Source organism: Pyrus communis, chromosome 1 (assembly GCF_963583255.1).
Source record: "Pyrus communis chromosome 1, drPyrComm1.1, whole genome shotgun sequence".
NCBI lineage: Eukaryota > Viridiplantae > Streptophyta > Magnoliopsida > Rosales > Rosaceae > Pyrus > Pyrus communis.
Genome location: NC_084803.1, coordinates 3183806 through 3200624, shown reverse-complemented (window position 1 = coordinate 3200624; position 16819 = coordinate 3183806). Strand labels below are relative to the sequence as shown.

Genomic DNA, 16819 nt, shown 5'->3' with positions numbered 1-16819 from the left:
GGGGTGAAGTTCGGTATGCCCATAATGCTTCATTTAACTTCAAATGCCACAACCCAGGTTTCTCTTTTACCATTTTTTCGAGGATGCCGATCAACACTTTATTGTTTGCCTCGGCCTGTCCGTTTGCCTGAGGGTAGTACGGTGTAGATTGCTCGAGTCGGATATTCAAACTTGACGCGTATTCCTTAAACCTATCGGGCGTGAATATAGTGCCATCATCAGTTATGATCGTTTCTAGCACGCCGAATCTGATCACAATATTCTCATCTACGAAATTGCATACCTCATTGGCTGTTAATTCGGCATATGATCTTGCCTCGACCCATTTAGTGAAATAGTCAGTTGCTACAATTATCCACGCGTGTTTCGCAGCCCCCGATGATGGCGTGATTTTGCCAATTACGTCCATTGCCCAACCCCTGAACGGCCATAGTTTAGTAACCGAGTGTAGTAATTCGGCCGGGGCTCTCTGCACGGGTCCATGAATTTGGCATGGTACGCATCTCCGTGCATATTCGATGCAATCCTTTAATATATTGGGCCAAAAATAATCGTGTCGTCGAAGCAACCAGCGCATTTTTCGTCCAGACTGGTGTGCCTCACAAATTCCTTCATATACCTCGGCCATTGCTTGGGCAGCCTCGTGTGGGCCGAGGCACAATAGTAGTAACCCGTCCTCGCCCTTGCGATATAATTCATTTCGATACGACACGTAATTCGTTGCGAGCACCTTCGTTCTCCGGTCGTGTTTCCCATTGGGGTTATCGAGGTACCGTAACATCGTCTTTCTCCAATCATCTGGTTCTACTTCGACGGCACATACTTCTACGGGGTCTCCTCGTTCTAGTAGGGATGTGAGTGACATTACCCTTGTGCGTATTACATATGCGCGCTGGAGAGTTTGCTGATTGATCAAGGCGGGGTACGAGCGCTGACCCATGGTTGCAATTCCCACAATTCGACCTAGTTTGCCCCCCGTGAGTTGTGCTCCGGAGGCGATCTGGGCGAGTTCGTCGGCGTCTGTGTTGTGGATACGTGAAATGTGTTCAAATGTGATCCGTTCGAACGACTCGGCCAAGTAGGTGGCGACCATGTGATAGGGCGCTAAAGTACAACTCATGCAACGAAACATGCCGTTCAGTTGGTTAATCACAAGTTCGGAATCACCGAGGACGAGAACGCGGGAGGCCCGCAGATCGTGTAAAACGTGGAGGCCGATAATGAAGGCTTCATATTCGGCCTGATTATTGGTGCAACTGAAATCTAACTTGAGAGAAAAATACCATCGGCAGTGGTCAGGCGACTGAATTGCAATACCGACACCCGCCGAGGTCGAAGTACTGGAACCATCAAAATGCATAGTCCAATGGTTATCGCGTGTGGTGACGAAACCGATGTCGACGTCGCCTCCCTCAAAACCATAAGGGGAAGGGTGTTGGGCCAAGAAGTCGGCGAGGGCTTGCCCCTTGACGACCTTTTGGGGTACATACTGAAGGCTGAACTCGGATAAGGCGAGCGTCCATTTCCCGATTCGGCCTTTGACAATGGGCCGAGTGAGCATGTAATGCTGAAGCTTGGATGCGGCAAAAAACAACGCTAAGCAAAGTTTTTCAACAGGTGAATAATTGAGCTCTGGTGAATTCAGGTTTCGGCTAAGATAAAAGATAGCTTGTTCGCGTCCTACATTGTTATCTTGCGCAAGGAGACAACCAATGGATTCAGCGGCTGCCGAAATGTATAATTTAAGGGGTTTGTTGCGACAAGGTGGAACGAGCACGGGTGGCGTGGAAAGGGCCACCTTGATTTGCGTAAATGCAGTTTAATGCTCTTCGCGCCATTGAAATTTGTCGGTATCCTTAAGTTTAAGGAGCGTAGAGAATGCCTTCATCTTACCGGCCGAATTGGCGATGAAACGACAGAGGAAATTTATCTGCCCGAGTAACGACTGGAGCTGTTTCTTTGTCGTCGGAGGTGGGGCGCTAATGATGGCGCGGGCTTTATTTTCGTTGACTTCGATGCCGCGATGGTGCACCAAAAATCCTAGGAAATTACCGGCCGAAACACCGAAAGCACAATTGGCCGGGTTCATTGTGAGGTTATTCTTGCGCATGCGAAGGAACGCTTGCCGCAGATCGTCCAGGTGCGTTTGACGGCGTTTAGATTTTACGACCACATCATCGATATAAACTTCGACGATTGTACCGATTAAGTCGTGGAATATCATATTCATGGCTCGTTGGTATGTGGCGCCAGCATTCTTGAGGCCGAATGACATGACTACCCATTCGTAAGTACCAAGTGCCCCAGGGCAACGGAAAGCCGTCTTGTGGACGTCGGCTTCGACGATGAAAATCTGGTTGTAACCCGCATGGCCATCCATAAAAGATAGCAGTTCATGATTAGCTGCGGCGTCAATTAACAAATCTGAGATTGGCATTGTATACTCGTCCTTGGGAGTAGCCAGATTTAGATTACGGAAATCGATGCAAATGCGAAGGGCACCGTTTTTCTTCAACACTGGGACGATATTGGCCAACCATTCGACGTACCGAGCGGTCCTAATAAATCCAGCTTTTAGGAGCCAAACTAATTCTTCTTTAATGCCGAGTTGTACTTCGGTCGAAAATCAGCAAGGGGGTTGTCGAAAAGGCCTACACCCATCCTTGATGCGTAGCTCATGCTCTACAAGGTTTCGGTCGAGGCCTGGCATTTCATGATAGCTCCACGCGAAGCAATCTTTAAATTCCTGGAGTAACTTACGGAGTTCGACCTTCATGGACGGTGGGAGTAACGCGCTGATAAACAATGTTCGAGAATCATCGGTCGTGCCTACGTTAACTTCTTCTAATGGGTCCTTGACTTGAGGCCGATGGTCTTCGAGTTCGGCCGGCGCAGCCTGAACTTTATCGAAAGAGAGAACGGGGCCGTTATCTGCTTCGGCCAAAAATTCGATTAAATTGATGCCGGAATGTGGTTGCTTGGTAATGGTGTACCAATGGGCCAGCAGACGTTCCATTGTAGATGAAACCGCGGCCTGACGCCGTTCTTGCTTGGTGTGCTCAATCATCAGCATTGGTGACTAAATCTGCCAAGCCAAGTCTCACCGAATCCTGTTGGACAGTCTCGGCGCCGACCTCAATCACTTTCTGTACCGAAATTCTCGTCGGCCTCCCATCCTCGTTAAGGCCTTGGAGGGTGATGTAGCCGACGTGATCATCGTAATAGCGAGCCTGAATCATGTTGGTTTCAAATGGTTGGTTATCGGCTGGGTGGACTACGACCGATTTGCCATCCCAAAATATGAGGACTTGGTATAGTGATGAAAGAATGCAACTGGTTTGGTGGATCCATTCGCGGCCAAGTAATGCGTTATAGTCGGTCTTGGAATCAATTATAAAGAATGCCGTCATGTGTTGACGACCGGCAATGCTAACTTCCAACGGGAGCACTCCTTTGGTCTGAGACTTGTCACCAACGAAGCTGCTCATAGTGATCCCTGACGGAATAAGTTCATTATCAGAACGGCGTAAAGCCTTCATGACAGACATTGGCATAATGTTGACTGTGGCTCCACAGTCGACAAACACTTTAGAAATGGGAAATCCTTCGATGTGAGCCGTGACGTACAACGGCTTCAGGTGTCGGAGATTAACCGAGGGGGAACGGGGAAATAATTCGGCCAAAGCCGCCTTAAGGTTGTCCCTGCTTCGGGTTTCTCCGTCGTCGTCGTTTGCGACGAAATCTACTTGTGTTGCTTCCTCGGCAACCACGTCCCCGTCCAAGAAATTTGACTAGTGAGTACTTGGTTGGAATTCAGCTGGTAAGACGTGGACCATACTGATCTCCATATGTTCGAGGACCGAAAGACCCATTGGATCGTGGTCGTCATCTTCTGCAGAACTAACCACAGTAGTAGTCGGTGGAACATCTTCGATCAAACTTTTGAGTGCCTCGGTAAGAACCGGTATCTGAGACGTGTGGACCAAGTCGAGTTTGGTTTGGCTATTTTCCTCGACTATGTTGACTGCCGAAGACTTATGTTGGTCCTTCGTTACACGAGCTCGTTCTTCATAGGCGATACGGGCGTTCCTCGTGTCTAGGTATGTATCCAACCGTGCTATCCGTTTTTCCTCATCGGCCGTGAGGCCGAATAGCGATACAGCCGAGAAAACTTCGAAATGATAGTGGAAATGCTGGATGTCTTCGAGTGAAAAAGGTAATTCGGCGGTGTCGATATCTGTGTAAGGATCGACCTCAAAACCAAGGCCCCGAGCCTCCCGTATATGTTGGAACCTAGCCTTAATTGCTGGGTCGGAAGTTTTCTGAATAATTTGCTCGGCATCAGGGCAAGTTAGAGCTAGGTCGAGGGCTTCCTGACACGCCTTGGGTAGTCCCTACAAGTCATTGGCGGAGTATTTCTTATGAAACTCTCGCATGTACTCCAGGGATTCACCGAGGAATGGAGGGTGTAAGTTGCGCCGTATTTTGATAAACGGCTCGCGCGGTGGTATCGGAGAAAGTTTCATTTCGGCCTCTTGTCTAAAGTGCTCTAGACGAGCTCTCGTCTCCCCCAGCCGGAGAAGGATCTTAATACGTTTCTCAGACTCTTCAATAGTGGTTTCGAAGCCGGGAGCCGCTACTTTCTTCCCTTCGACTAACTCGGTCATGATAGTCGGGGTTGGGCGTTCACTAATGTTTTCCACGGCCTTTTTTGGTTGACACTGGTTGGCAGGGCTGGCCTGCGCTTCTCGTCGTCGAGCCATGCAGTCTATCCGTTGGCGGCGACGTTTTTGAGATTTAGACAGCGCCGTATATAAGCCAGTCGGAGAATTGTAACTGTACCAGCGTTGATCTGATGTCCTGGGTGGTTTGAAAGTTTTGCAATCGGCTGGTGAGCCCGAACTGTTGGTATTGCGCGAGTAATAATCCTCATTATAGAAAGGTACGTCGAAGTCAAGACGCCGCCTGACCGAGACCTGGTCTTTCGGCTGTACTTGTGGGCCGAGGCGATCAAACACTTGACGTCGTGGACCGTTACCAAGTTCCTTCGGTGATGTTGTAGGGGCCGTGGGGGGTGTTGAAGATGTCTTCTTCCCAGGTTCAACTGGTGTTTTACAATGGTCACATAAAACCTTTGATTCATGAGTTCCGTCGGAACTTGACCTCGTCATAGGCTCATCGGCGGGTGGCCCCGATTGTTCCGTAGGTGGTGCATTTGAAAATAAATCAAGTTTTAGTCTTGTTCGACCGTTCCGTTGACGGACATGCTGCACTGGGACGTATTCGGCCTTCCCTTTGTTTTTAGGAAGATGAGCATCCACCATACCAATTGTTGTTGAAGGGAAGGGATTGACGTCGACCGCCATCTGCTTTTCCGGAAATTTCAACTTTCCTTTCTCGATCCAACTTTGAATTGTGTCCCGGAACACAACACAATTATTGGTTGCATGCTTATTAGAATTATGATACTTGCAGTATATCTTTCCTTTTAATTCATCGGCCTTAGGGATAGTATGTCCCGGCCGAAGCTTGATGATTTTTGCTGCCAATAATTGATCGAAAATTGCATCAGCTTTGGTGATATCAAAAGTGTATACTTTCGATGACTTACTCATTTCCTCGGCGGCCGAACGGGTTTTGGTGTCTTTGGAACTCACTTGAGCCAAAGCCTTGCAAACGTAGGGTTTGTCTATTACTATCTCGGCCGCATCCACACTAGCATACTGAGGGTCTTCACTTTCGGCCGATGCATAGCTAACCGTGGGATTCTTATACAACGTCCCCCGGGATGGTGACTTTGATATCTTTTCTTCTCAGAGCAGATAATCATATTGTTCAACGTGTTGAGCAAGTTCGTACATATCTCGAATATTTGCCCCCAGAAACTTCTTCTTGTATTCCACGTCTAATCCGTTGAGGGCGATCCTGACAAATTCCACTTCAGGGAGTGGTACTCGGCACCAATTCCTGGCCGACTTAAACCTTGTTAGGTATTCCATTGGAGATTCGTCGGATGCTTGAGCCATCCTGGCCAACGATGATATGGACATCTCCATCCCTGGCCGATAGAATTGTTCATGGAACTTTTCGACTAACTCTTCCCAACTCTGCACGGAGTTGGGTGGAAGATTAATGTACCAAGCGAAAGCTGAGCCTGTTAGTGAAAAGTTAAACAGCCGTAATTTATAGAAGTTGCTATTGACGTCTCCACACTGCGCTGCGAACCGAGCCACATGTTCTAATGAGGATAAAGACGATTCCCCGGCGAAGAGGCTGAAATCAGGGATCTTAAAACCTCGTGGGTATTCAAACCTTTCTACATAAGCCGGGTATGGATGGATGAATTTTGGAAACTTCGGCCCCTTCTTCAGGGCCGAGTCAATCATTCTCTGGACTTCGGTCATATTTACGGAAGCGGCTTCTTCTCCCTGGCTTGGTCCCTCGGATCTATTTCCCGGTCCACCTCTTTTGTCTAAGGTGATTGGTTGCGGTCGGGCGGACCCTCTCTCGGCTGGTATTGGCGCATTCGTCGAAAGCTGCCGAGGTTGGCCGACCTGGCCATCTTTGAAGGCTTTACTAACCAATAGTTCAAGCATTCTGGTCTGTGTATCGTTGTTACTTCGTATTGCTTCTAGTAAATCATTCATCTTTTGACCAATCGACTGCTCGACCTAACGATATTGTCATCAAGTCGTCTCCGAAGAAACGACCTAGTTGGTGGATCGGAACCTTCCCCACCATCGTCGTCGCAATCTTCCACTATCCCTTCCACAAACATGCCCGCCGTTTGATTCGGGACCGCTGAGTTGTGAGGTTGTCCGCCGAGACAGATTTCATTTTCTCGGCGTGTCACACTTGTGGCCTCGGGTGGCGCAACAATGATCGGATTTTTTGTAGAGTGCAAATCCTGCCCAAGGCCTTGCACTGGTAAGTCAGTTGTTGACTTTCCCATGGTTGTTCTCTTCTTTACAGACCGTGTCTCAACGGTCATGAACTCCGAAGGTTTAGCACAAAGGTCCCACTGGGCGTGCCAAAATGTTGACACTAAAAATTACAAAACCTACGTGGCGCGCAGGCCGAGTAACTAATAAGCTAACTACGTCATTCGGTTGAATGTGGGGCGTGCCAACTCGTCGGCCAAGCTTGGCCGAGGAGTAAAATTCGTTGATGTCGCGTTGAGCGCGTCGTCGACTTCTCTATCTTGCGATTGCGACCGAGGAAGGAACACTCTCGGTCTCTGAGTTCTAAACAGCCTAAAGACAAGGCTACTAATTCTGCGGAGTTCACAAATCGTCGGAGCCCGATTCGGTCACTGTGATTATATTCGTAAGAGTATAAGCACGTCGAATCGAGACCAAACTATATGGGCACAGGTACTCAAACGTGATGTATGTCTTGATGGTAAACGTAGTTCGACCGTCGGAATGCCGAACCCTGAAACTTACTTGCGAGTATCCAATCATAAAATCACTCGGCGTCCAGTACGCCAAGCAATGCAATTCGTAACACTTAACTATGCCGAGAAGGCTAGCAAGATGACCTCTGCCAACAAAGGTTCGAAAACCCTTCTCGGCCGAGACTTAGATAGATAACCGGTCGACCTCGACGCAGTGCTGTTTATCCAAACTGAAGGTGTTTCTCGGTCGGCTGATTCTGCGGCAGCAGTGCTGTTTATCCAAACTGAAGATGCTCGCCGGGTGCTTCCACAGTGCTGTTTATCCAAACTGAAGGTGTGTCGGCATGAAAAGAAAAAAAGAAATCTCAAGGTGTTTGAGAGGTTTTGCGCAGGGCAATTGTATGATGATTTGAAGGGGTTTTTCTGTTGCATGATTTCTTGTATTTATAGCACCTCATTCCTTGAAACCGATTCGCATTCTGATTTGGATTGGGAGTCCTTGTCCCATTTCGACTCTAACTCGAACAAACCTACTCCCACTAGGATTCTGAATTTTCCTTCTTTTCGAGGCTTTCCTCTTCGCCGGTCGGGAATCCTGGTCGCACCAGGACTTCCTCGACCTTTTCTATTTATCCGGACTACTTAGGATAGGATTTGGCCGACCCTGCCAACTGGCCCGGGATTTATTATTCGGCCCATAGTATTTGTCATCACCTTGGGCCGAGCACATCCTGCTGCTCAGCCCAACAATAATATTTTGGGCCCAAACAGATTCATAGCTTAATCGGTTAGATACGCTTGCCCTTTGCATTACAGCCACATATACTGCCTGCAACAATAGTCCATGACGAACATCAATGAAGAAACGAAAAGGTTAAATATGTATGTGTAATTAATGATTTACATCAAAGCAACATTTCTAATGTCAGGGAGAAGGAGGGGCGTGTTTCTGTCTTCAAAAAAGGCATGAAAACGCCTAATTGCTTCATCTAATGTTAGGTCGTGTCCAAACACAGCAAGCGCATTCAAAATATCTCCTCCCAACATTGCATCTAAATGGCTTTCGCCGGGTTTAGGCTACCAACCAAGCTTCCTGCAAAGAAATTCCAACATAAATAATAAAACTAGACAAAATTAAAGAAAAAGAAAATAGCAAATCTTGCAGATACAGATAGTTTAATCTAGCTCCGCACTTCGGTTGTTTAAAAAAGAACAATCTTACTCAGCAGAATACTGGAAAAGGCCAATAAAGAATTGATTAATGTGATCCAGTAGTCCGGGTACAGCATCAGCCGCAATTCTTGCGAGCTTACAACTTACCTGTAAAAAGTGAGGACCAGAATCAGGCCAAGGTCACAAATGCAGTAACATAAACGCAAAGTATAAACACAATGCAGGGGTGATCGTTACAGTAATCAAATTTGACAGCACAATATAATCAAGTTCCTCTCTGTAAGCGCTCAACAAGGTAAGCAATGAAGCAAAAGACTGCTTGCGAGCCATTGATAGGGCAAACGAATCATCCAAAATGCTTGTGAAAGCAAAAATATTAACCAAAGCTTTCACTATCAAAGAGATAAACAAGCACGTGTATGAAATGATGATTACCAAATCTGTCAATTTCAGACAATTGTTTCTTTTCTATAGCGTTTTTAAGTGCAACTGCAAGTTCGTCCTCATATTTCACTCTGTAAAAACCAGTCTGATCCACATTCACTTTTATCCAACTGCATATTGCATTGTCCTTGTTGCCTCCACATCCAGCCTTTCCTACTAAGCAACCCAGAAATTCCTTTATGTCAAGAGTTTCAGACTTCGCTTGCAGTAGGAAATTCTTGCGTACATCATATGAGCCACAGGATAATGTGATCGGCACAATCCATTGCCCATTGCCTTGGGAACCGCTTGAGTAGAATTGTGTCCGCCACAGATCAATTTATTTATTAGATCATTGAATAGGTCATTGTTCATGCCATAGATAATCAAACAACTTTGAAAGAAGCAAACATAAGAAAACCTGATCAAACTCCAATTTCTGATCTTTGACTTTGACAGATATAACTGGGTAACCTTTTTGCTATGTCCATGAATTCATTAGCTTGTTTACAGGTTCACCAGATCCCTCCTCAAGGGCAGCCCACAAATCTTCTGTCTTTGCATTTAAGTAAGCATGTTTTTTATATATGAAGCAAGTGACTGCTGGATGCATTCAAAAGTAGCAGGAAATTAACTCTGTAATCTTTTTATATCATAGAAAATAAGATAGTTGATCCTTCAACCCTCAAGCACACTCGCTGACAAATCAAAGGACCTACCTGGAAAACTTCAGCACCTAGATAGCTTTGTAGCATCCGAATAACAGAAGCACCTTTTCTATAACTTATCGCATCAAATATTTCATCAACCTCAGCAGCATGATTGATCTCCACCTGGCCAAAAGGAAAAGCATTAAAGCATAATATACCAGAAATACATATTTATATATACTAATACCCTCCAATGAGTAACGCCTTGAAAACTATAGTGGTGATATTACTATTTAAAGCCTTCTATGCAGATGATCCAGATTTGATGCCAGGATACAGCAAACTTTAGGACAGAATTAAAATGAAACCCATGAAAGACCAAGTCCCCAAAGAAGTACCTCAATGGGGTGAGATTCTTCAAGCCCATCCAGCTTAAGACCATCAGTAAGTTCATCAAGAAATTGAGTCCATATTTTCCACTCTGGGAACAAGCTATCAGTAGCCAAATAGCTCACCTAATGACATTAAAATACTTATAAGTACAACGGCATGGAAAATAACAAGTATAACAATGACAAGAACTACGATGTGATACCCATGTTGCAAATCCCTCATTCAGCCATAAATGTGTCCACCATTCCATTGTTACAAGATTGCCAAACCACTGGTGTGCCAATTCATGTGCCACCACAGTCGCGACCTTTTACCAAAACCAAATAAAGTGATTAAACATATCATTGGGTGCAAAAATTATACATCCCTACCATATCAAACCAAGATAACTCTGAAAGCTAAGGTGACATTCAGGATGCGCATGTTACCCTTTGCTTGTTGACAGCTGCAGAATGTTGTTCATCAAAAAGCAAAGTTGTTTCTCGGTATGTAACTAAACCATAGTTCTCCATGGCACCAGCAGAGAAATCAGGTATTGCGACCATATCCAATTTGGGCAAAGGGTATGGCACAGCAAAGTAGCTGCAGAACTTGTTGTCAATGATTATATATTGAATAATGCAGCATAAGTGCGGAAGGGGGAAATCTAGAGAAACCGCCAATTTTTGTTGATAACATGCATCAAGTGTATATGCCAATTTGAATATGAATGATCAGTAACTTTTGAACATACTCTTTGTACAATTCAAGTGTCTTGACAGCAACGTGCAAAGCAAATTTCCCTTGGTCTGCCTTACCAACTTGACAATATACCCGCACTTTGACCCCTGCAACGACATTAAAATGTGACATCATTAAGAAAAGGGTTGTACAGTTGTACTGACATACACATGAAAACTAGGGATATTGTATAGGAGTTTACCATCATGATCTTCAACATAATCAAACAATCCGACAACAACGGCCACCAAATATGTAGACATAATTGGTGTTTCCACATATGAAACTGTCTTCAGATGTCCGTTAACTTTTTCTTCTTCAATCGGCATGTTGGAAAGGGCTACTAGTTCCTACGGAACACCAGCATCAAGTGTAATCTTGAATGTAGCCTGCCAACCAAATAGCCAGTAAGCCATAAACTCTAGATTTGAAAATTTTAACCAGAACGGGAAGATTGATTTCTCATCTATACTACCATCATAAACAACAGATCTCTTTTTTCCTAGTTTCAAAAATACATTCAGAACTACGCATATCCAGAATGATGTGAACAAAATCACTTGATAATGATGAAAATCAACATCTTAAGTCAACTGTGCGAGAGAGAGAGAGAGAGAGAGAGAGAGAGAGAGAGAGAGAGAGAGAGAGAGAGAGAGAGAGAGAGAGAGAGAGAGAGAGAGAGTAACCTTGCAAGCAGGTTCATCCCAACATGGAAAGCACCGCCTGGCATCAACCGGTTCAAACTGTGTAACTGCCATATTTTTCTTCTCACCGTTCTGCTCATATGTACTTCACAAAACAAATCAAATTTTAGACATATCTATACCATTGATATCTTATAATATCGAAAAAACAAACGACGATGGACTGCCTAAAAATTTTGGCATTCCAAAATTACCTTCTATAGAACCCCTTCATCTTGTCATTCAAAATTCCCTCAAACTCAATAGCCAAAACTCCATACCCAATCCGAAGCATCTCTCCAAACTCCAAAACCAAAATCCCATCCTCTTCGAACGTCTCAGCTTTCGAAGGCTTGAACACCAGCTCAAACGTTCATTTACTCATTCAGTAAATATCTGACCAGCCAAACAAGGCAGTAAAGTTGACAATTTTACAATCATTCTATCAATTGCAATCTGTTCACTTGCTCACAATTCACAAATCAGAAACAGAGCAGTAATTAAACCAAAATTAAAACTATTTAACGATTGATTAAGTCGCTTTAGATTTACTAAACGAGTATTAATGAACAGATCAACCTAAAAACAATGAAATTTCATCAGCCAAATTCCTCAACTCAACTTTTTTGTAGTTCTACAATTTTCGAAAAGAAAATGCGCATCGATCAGAGATTACCTTGGACGAGCCTCCGTGAGTGAAAGAGACCGAACCGGCGTTGACGGTGAGCTCGGCGGCATTGAGGACGACGAATTTCGTATCGGCGACGATATCGAGGTCGATGGCGACGGAGCCGCCGAATTTGCAGGCGGCGAGGTCAGGCTTCAGCTTCACGTCGTACCGTTTAGGGACGGCGAATTTCGGAAGCCGGGGCTGGCCTTTGAACTGCTCCATAGCAAGCGACGACGAGTGTGATACTTGCGTGGGGTGAGGTTGTTTCCGAGTTCAGACTTGGAATGCGTGCGAGTGGGACTCATCAGTTCTCACGACTTTATAACGTGTAACGTACGGGTCTTTTCTGACAAATTTTACACGTGGACATTTTTATTTTATTTTCTTGTGCAACGCCACCATCCACATTTCGAACAACGAGAATGTTAGAAAGATCATATATTTAAATTATATATGGTAAAGATAATGCTAGCTAGGGACCAAAATTTTAAATTACAAAACGTGGATATTAATGACTAAAGTATTACTTAAATGCTTAATTAACGAGTTTATTTTCTATTAGTAACACATTATATAATTTGTAAATGTGATATGAATAGATTGTCTCTTTAACATTTTATACGAGAGAAATTTATCATGTATTTAAGTAAGTACTCCACGTGTCACTCAAAATATATCATTTCCATCACTTGTATTGTAACATGTGAAGCATTTGTTGAAAACACAATATATTGAAAAATCTCTCCACATCTTGGTTGAGACTTCATTTTTTTTATTTTTTTTTATTTTTTTACAATATGATCCACAATTAATTTAGGACGGATTACATTTTACACTTCTCCAATTTGAGATAATTTTTAAGGTGAGATATGATATTTTTAATTTTTTTTTACATAGCACTTCTAAAGTTTTGAAATGTATTAATTCACACATTTTGCCTCTTTTAATACCTATCATACATTAAATTGATGAGTTTTTTTTTTGTTGACTTTGTCATGGAAATACAGCTTACACGTTAGTTTATATAAGAATTTCAAGCCCACCACATCAAAAATTACATAAACAATTAACAATAAACTCGACCAAAATATAAATTGATACAATTTTAATACTGATGAAAAAAAAAAAAAAATTATGGCTCATTTTGAAATCACCTCCAACCTCGATATTGGTGGTGAATTGTTGTTAGCCCATTAAATTAAGTATGTTGAGGGGCATCTTGTTAATTCCTTTGTCTAAGGTATCAAACTGATAACATTGCTCTATATTTGGGAAACAAAAGGAATTCTAAGGAAATAGTGGGGGAATAATTACTTCCGGATGTAATTTCTGATATTCTTTTTTAGGATAGTCTTAATACTTAATTTGATGCGAAACGCTCATTTTCTCTTAAATTGGGTTGAAATCTACGACAAATTTTTTATCGAAACTCTTTGTTAGCACTCTATCCCCTTTCTTTGTACGTGTTCTACCTAATTAATGAATATCGTACTTATTTTAGAGTAATGTTATTCATACTATGTTTTTATATCACATTTCTATACCACCTTAGGTGACATCTGATGTGGACAGCCACATCATTTGAAAAATTTGCAAAAGCCAAGGAAATGAAGGAGAAAGACTCCTTCTCCTTGTATCCCACAATCATCATTTAATTAACTAGTTTTTTCTTAATTATTAGTTTATTAAATAATGAATTAAATTTAAAAATCTGATTAATTCAAATGATGTGGCTATCCACATCAAATGCCACCTAAAGTGGTATGAAAATGTGGTACAAAAACATGGTATGAATAACATTACTCAAATAAAAAAGAAAAATTTGTTACTGACTTTAAAAATTTAATTGTGCACCAAACTTTTCATTATGTGGGGTACACAATTAAATTTGAAATTAGGTAGTGTTATCCAAATATACATTTGATGGTTGCATGTCTGTTGTCCTCAAAATTTGTGCCTTCTGTGTGTGTCTTCTCTAATTCCTTGACACGTGTCTTTCAATTTTTCAACATTAATTTCTATTATTTTGCATTAAAAAAGTAGAGTTGTCGAAAATCCTTTGGCCACCCAGCACAACACATGTCATGCAATTAAAGAAGAGACATAGGGGAAGACATGAAATTTGGGGACAGCAAACATGAACTTTGGTTAGTTTTCTGTTAGGGTTTTGTGTGATCAACCAGCAAACTGTTTGATAATATGAAGGGTTTACACTTTTACAATCCCTCAACAGTCACATTATAGAACAACAAATACGATCTTGATTTCCTTTTGACATTGCTGAACCGGTGACTGCTGTTACAATGTTAAGATGAAGGAAACATTATTGAACAACGAAGATGCACTCGATTTTCCATCGGCATTGCCTCGTGTTAGAGCAGAGTTTTGGTTGCTTCATTTCTTCTTGAATAGGAAATGAACAAGCATCCATTCTTCTCCGTTGTTGTACCCAAAGAGTTCTGCAACGGAAATGAAGAATGTTCGCCAATATACCATCCATTTCACGGCTGAATCCTTGCCGTAAGTTGACTCCATGATCGGTTTTATGGAAGCCATGTTCCGATCCATTCTTTTGAGCCACTCTTCACTGCAACGCAAAAGGGTTTTCATTTTTCGGTCATAGAGTCCTGTTTTTGGTTACAAAAGAGGTTAGAGATTTCGAACATAAGCACCTTGTTTGCGCGTAGTGCTTCCCGTTGACGAGCCAATGATTCACAATGGAAACATCATCCTGCACAAAAATCATCACCAAGAACAATCCTTCCTTAATACAATAACGTTATGAAGCGTTCGTAGTAAGATCATCGACGAGGGAATGATTGAATTCACAGTTTTTAAGTTAAGGGATCACCTGGAAATAAAGTAGCAGATTTGCTGAGGGCATTGTACCCCCGCTGAAGAAGTACCTAGTAATCCAGTCATCTTCACTTTTATCCTACATCAGATTCAGGCATGAGAGTTATACATGTAACGCGGACGAGGTGCTATTAAGCAGAAAAAATATTCGTAAGGTTCACCTCAAAGTGGTAAGCAAATGCTTTATGGCAGAAATGATGAACAAACAGAAGGCCGTCGTCTTTCATCCACCCGGATATCTTCTTCAGAAGATCCTTATAGTTCTTCATATGCTGTCAACGCCAAAACCAATTCTTCAACCAAATACATGCCTACAAACATCATAATCTACTGCATCACACAGCACGGAAAAAGCTTTTACCTCAAACATTTCAATCGAAAATATTCGGTCAAAGGAAGCCTCCATTTCAAACGTGCTGATATCTCCGACGATGATCTCCACATTCTGCAGCTGAAGATTCCTACAAACAGGAAACAAAATAAACTAGCAGCACATAGTCTAGCAACTCAATCTGGTAAACAATTAATCATTTACGCGCACCGGCATTGTTCTTCTATAAAAGCTTTTTGTGTCGTTGAGTTGCAGATCCCGGTAACCTTGCAGTTGTTATATTTCTGCGCAATGTACAAAGACAAAGATCCCCAGCCACACCCAACGTCAAGAACAGTGTGACCATCTTTTATCTGTGACCTTTCACAGTAGAGCTCCAACGTTGCTTTCTCAGCATCCTCCAATGTGCTTGACTCATCATTGAAGTAGCAACAACTGCACTAACCCTTATCAATATCATACAATCTCCCAAAATTAATGGAACTAAAATAGAAAGAAAAATGCGTGAATAGAACTGGTTACAAACTTTTAATGTAAGATATAATAATGCACACTAAACAAACAATAGACTATATGTGAAGCTCGGTTTGTGGTTTTATTTTTATTTTTATTTTTATTGTGTGCTTACATCGGAAGGAATCGAACCCTGACCTATTCAAATCCTGACCTGTTGAACCCTGGCTCAAACCGTTGTATAATATGCATTGCCATTTAAGTGGTTTAGATCCAAATATTGTTTGTTTAAAAGAAAAAGAAAAATAAAAGTGGCTTGGATCGATCCGTTCAATTGTGTTGGATTCTTCAACGCACATCCCACTCTTAAATCCATCAATGTATGTTATACAATATTATGTAATGTACTTTTTTTTTATATTTATAACCAGTTTTATTTGTGCATATTTCCGACAAAAAAAAAACCCCTAAAATACCTATATTTTAGATTTTTCCCAAGCACCATCTTGAAAAAAGATGTGGGAACTTCATAGTGTTGAGCTTTTGGATCATCAGTCCTTATGGCTATGGGCATCTCCTTCAAAGCTGCATAAATTTTACCAAACTTTTACTTAATGACGTCATAATTTCCAAAATAACATCCAAAACAGCTAACAGTTGGTACAAATTTGAGACTACAGAGCGGGGGGAAGTGTTACGTTACATTGCACGAATTGAAGGAGGTCGGACAGCTGGAGCTCGGAGGAAGGCCTGTAACCGGACCGGAGACGGCTCGCCAAGAGCAGCCGTGTCAGCCGCCTCACGACGGCGTCCGGCAGCAGATTCCGCTCCAGCGAAGCCAGCGCGAACCGTACGGTAGCATCGTACGGTGCTTGCATTACTCTGTTCATTTCTCCACCGTCTAGCTCTGCTACTCGCTCGCTCACTGCATGTGATCTTGTCTCTGCTGCTACTGGATAAGATTAGGCGGGGGTTCTGACAGGGTCGTCACCATTGTTGACTGTGGGCCTGAGCCATTGTTCCATGGGCCTGATGTAAGGAGTAGAAGTCCAACGTTTGAGCCCATTTGTG

At 42.9% G+C, this 16819-nt stretch overlaps 2 protein-coding genes across 2 annotated transcripts; both read right to left on the bottom strand.

Moving 5' to 3' along the window:
- Positions 1–9596: 9596 nt before the first annotated feature.
- LOC137709889 (aminopeptidase M1-like) lies at positions 9597–11084 on the bottom strand. Its single transcript, XM_068448872.1, has 6 exons — positions 10958–11084; positions 10769–10862; positions 10464–10617; positions 10238–10342; positions 10041–10157; positions 9597–9825 (listed from the first exon to the last, which is right to left on the bottom strand). The coding sequence occupies exons 1-6, from the start codon at positions 11082–11084 to the stop codon at positions 9640–9642; spliced, it is 783 nt and encodes a 260-aa protein (XP_068304973.1). The 3' UTR covers positions 9597–9639.
- A 3234-nt stretch (positions 11085–14318) lies between these two features.
- LOC137714502 ((S)-coclaurine N-methyltransferase-like) lies at positions 14319–16684 on the bottom strand. The gene is made up of 8 exons (XM_068453705.1): positions 16452–16684; positions 16225–16333; positions 15506–15730; positions 15326–15425; positions 15126–15236; positions 14960–15043; positions 14781–14839; positions 14319–14695 (listed from the first exon to the last, which is right to left on the bottom strand). Exons 1-8 carry the CDS (start codon positions 16636–16638, stop codon positions 14503–14505), a joined length of 1068 nt encoding a protein of 355 aa, XP_068309806.1. The 5' UTR covers positions 16639–16684; the 3' UTR covers positions 14319–14502.
- Between the last annotated feature and the right edge of the window lie 135 nt (positions 16685–16819).

Excerpts from the sequence above, each read along its gene's own strand:
- LOC137709889 (XM_068448872.1), bottom strand. The coding sequence starts at position 11,084 with ATGCCGATTGAAGAAGAAAAAGTTAACGGACATCTGAAGACAGTTTCA. Across the intron at positions 10,618-10,768 it reads ACACTTGAATTGTACAAAGA|CTACTTTGCTGTGCCATACC; the intron begins GTATGTTCAAAA and ends CAAGTTCTGCAG. Across the intron at positions 10,158-10,237 it reads ATGAGGGATTTGCAACATGG|GTGAGCTATTTGGCTACTGA; the intron begins GTATCACATCGT and ends TAATGTCATTAG.
- LOC137714502 (XM_068453705.1), bottom strand. The coding sequence starts at position 16,638 with ATGAACAGAGTAATGCAAGCACCGTACGATGCTACCGTACGGTTCGCG. Across the intron at positions 16,334-16,451 it reads CCTCCTTCAATTCGTGCAAT|CTTTGAAGGAGATGCCCATA; the intron begins GTAACGTAACAC and ends AAATTTATGCAG. Across the intron at positions 15,237-15,325 it reads TTTCGATTGAAATGTTTGAG|CATATGAAGAACTATAAGGA; the intron begins GTAAAAGCTTTT and ends TGGCGTTGACAG.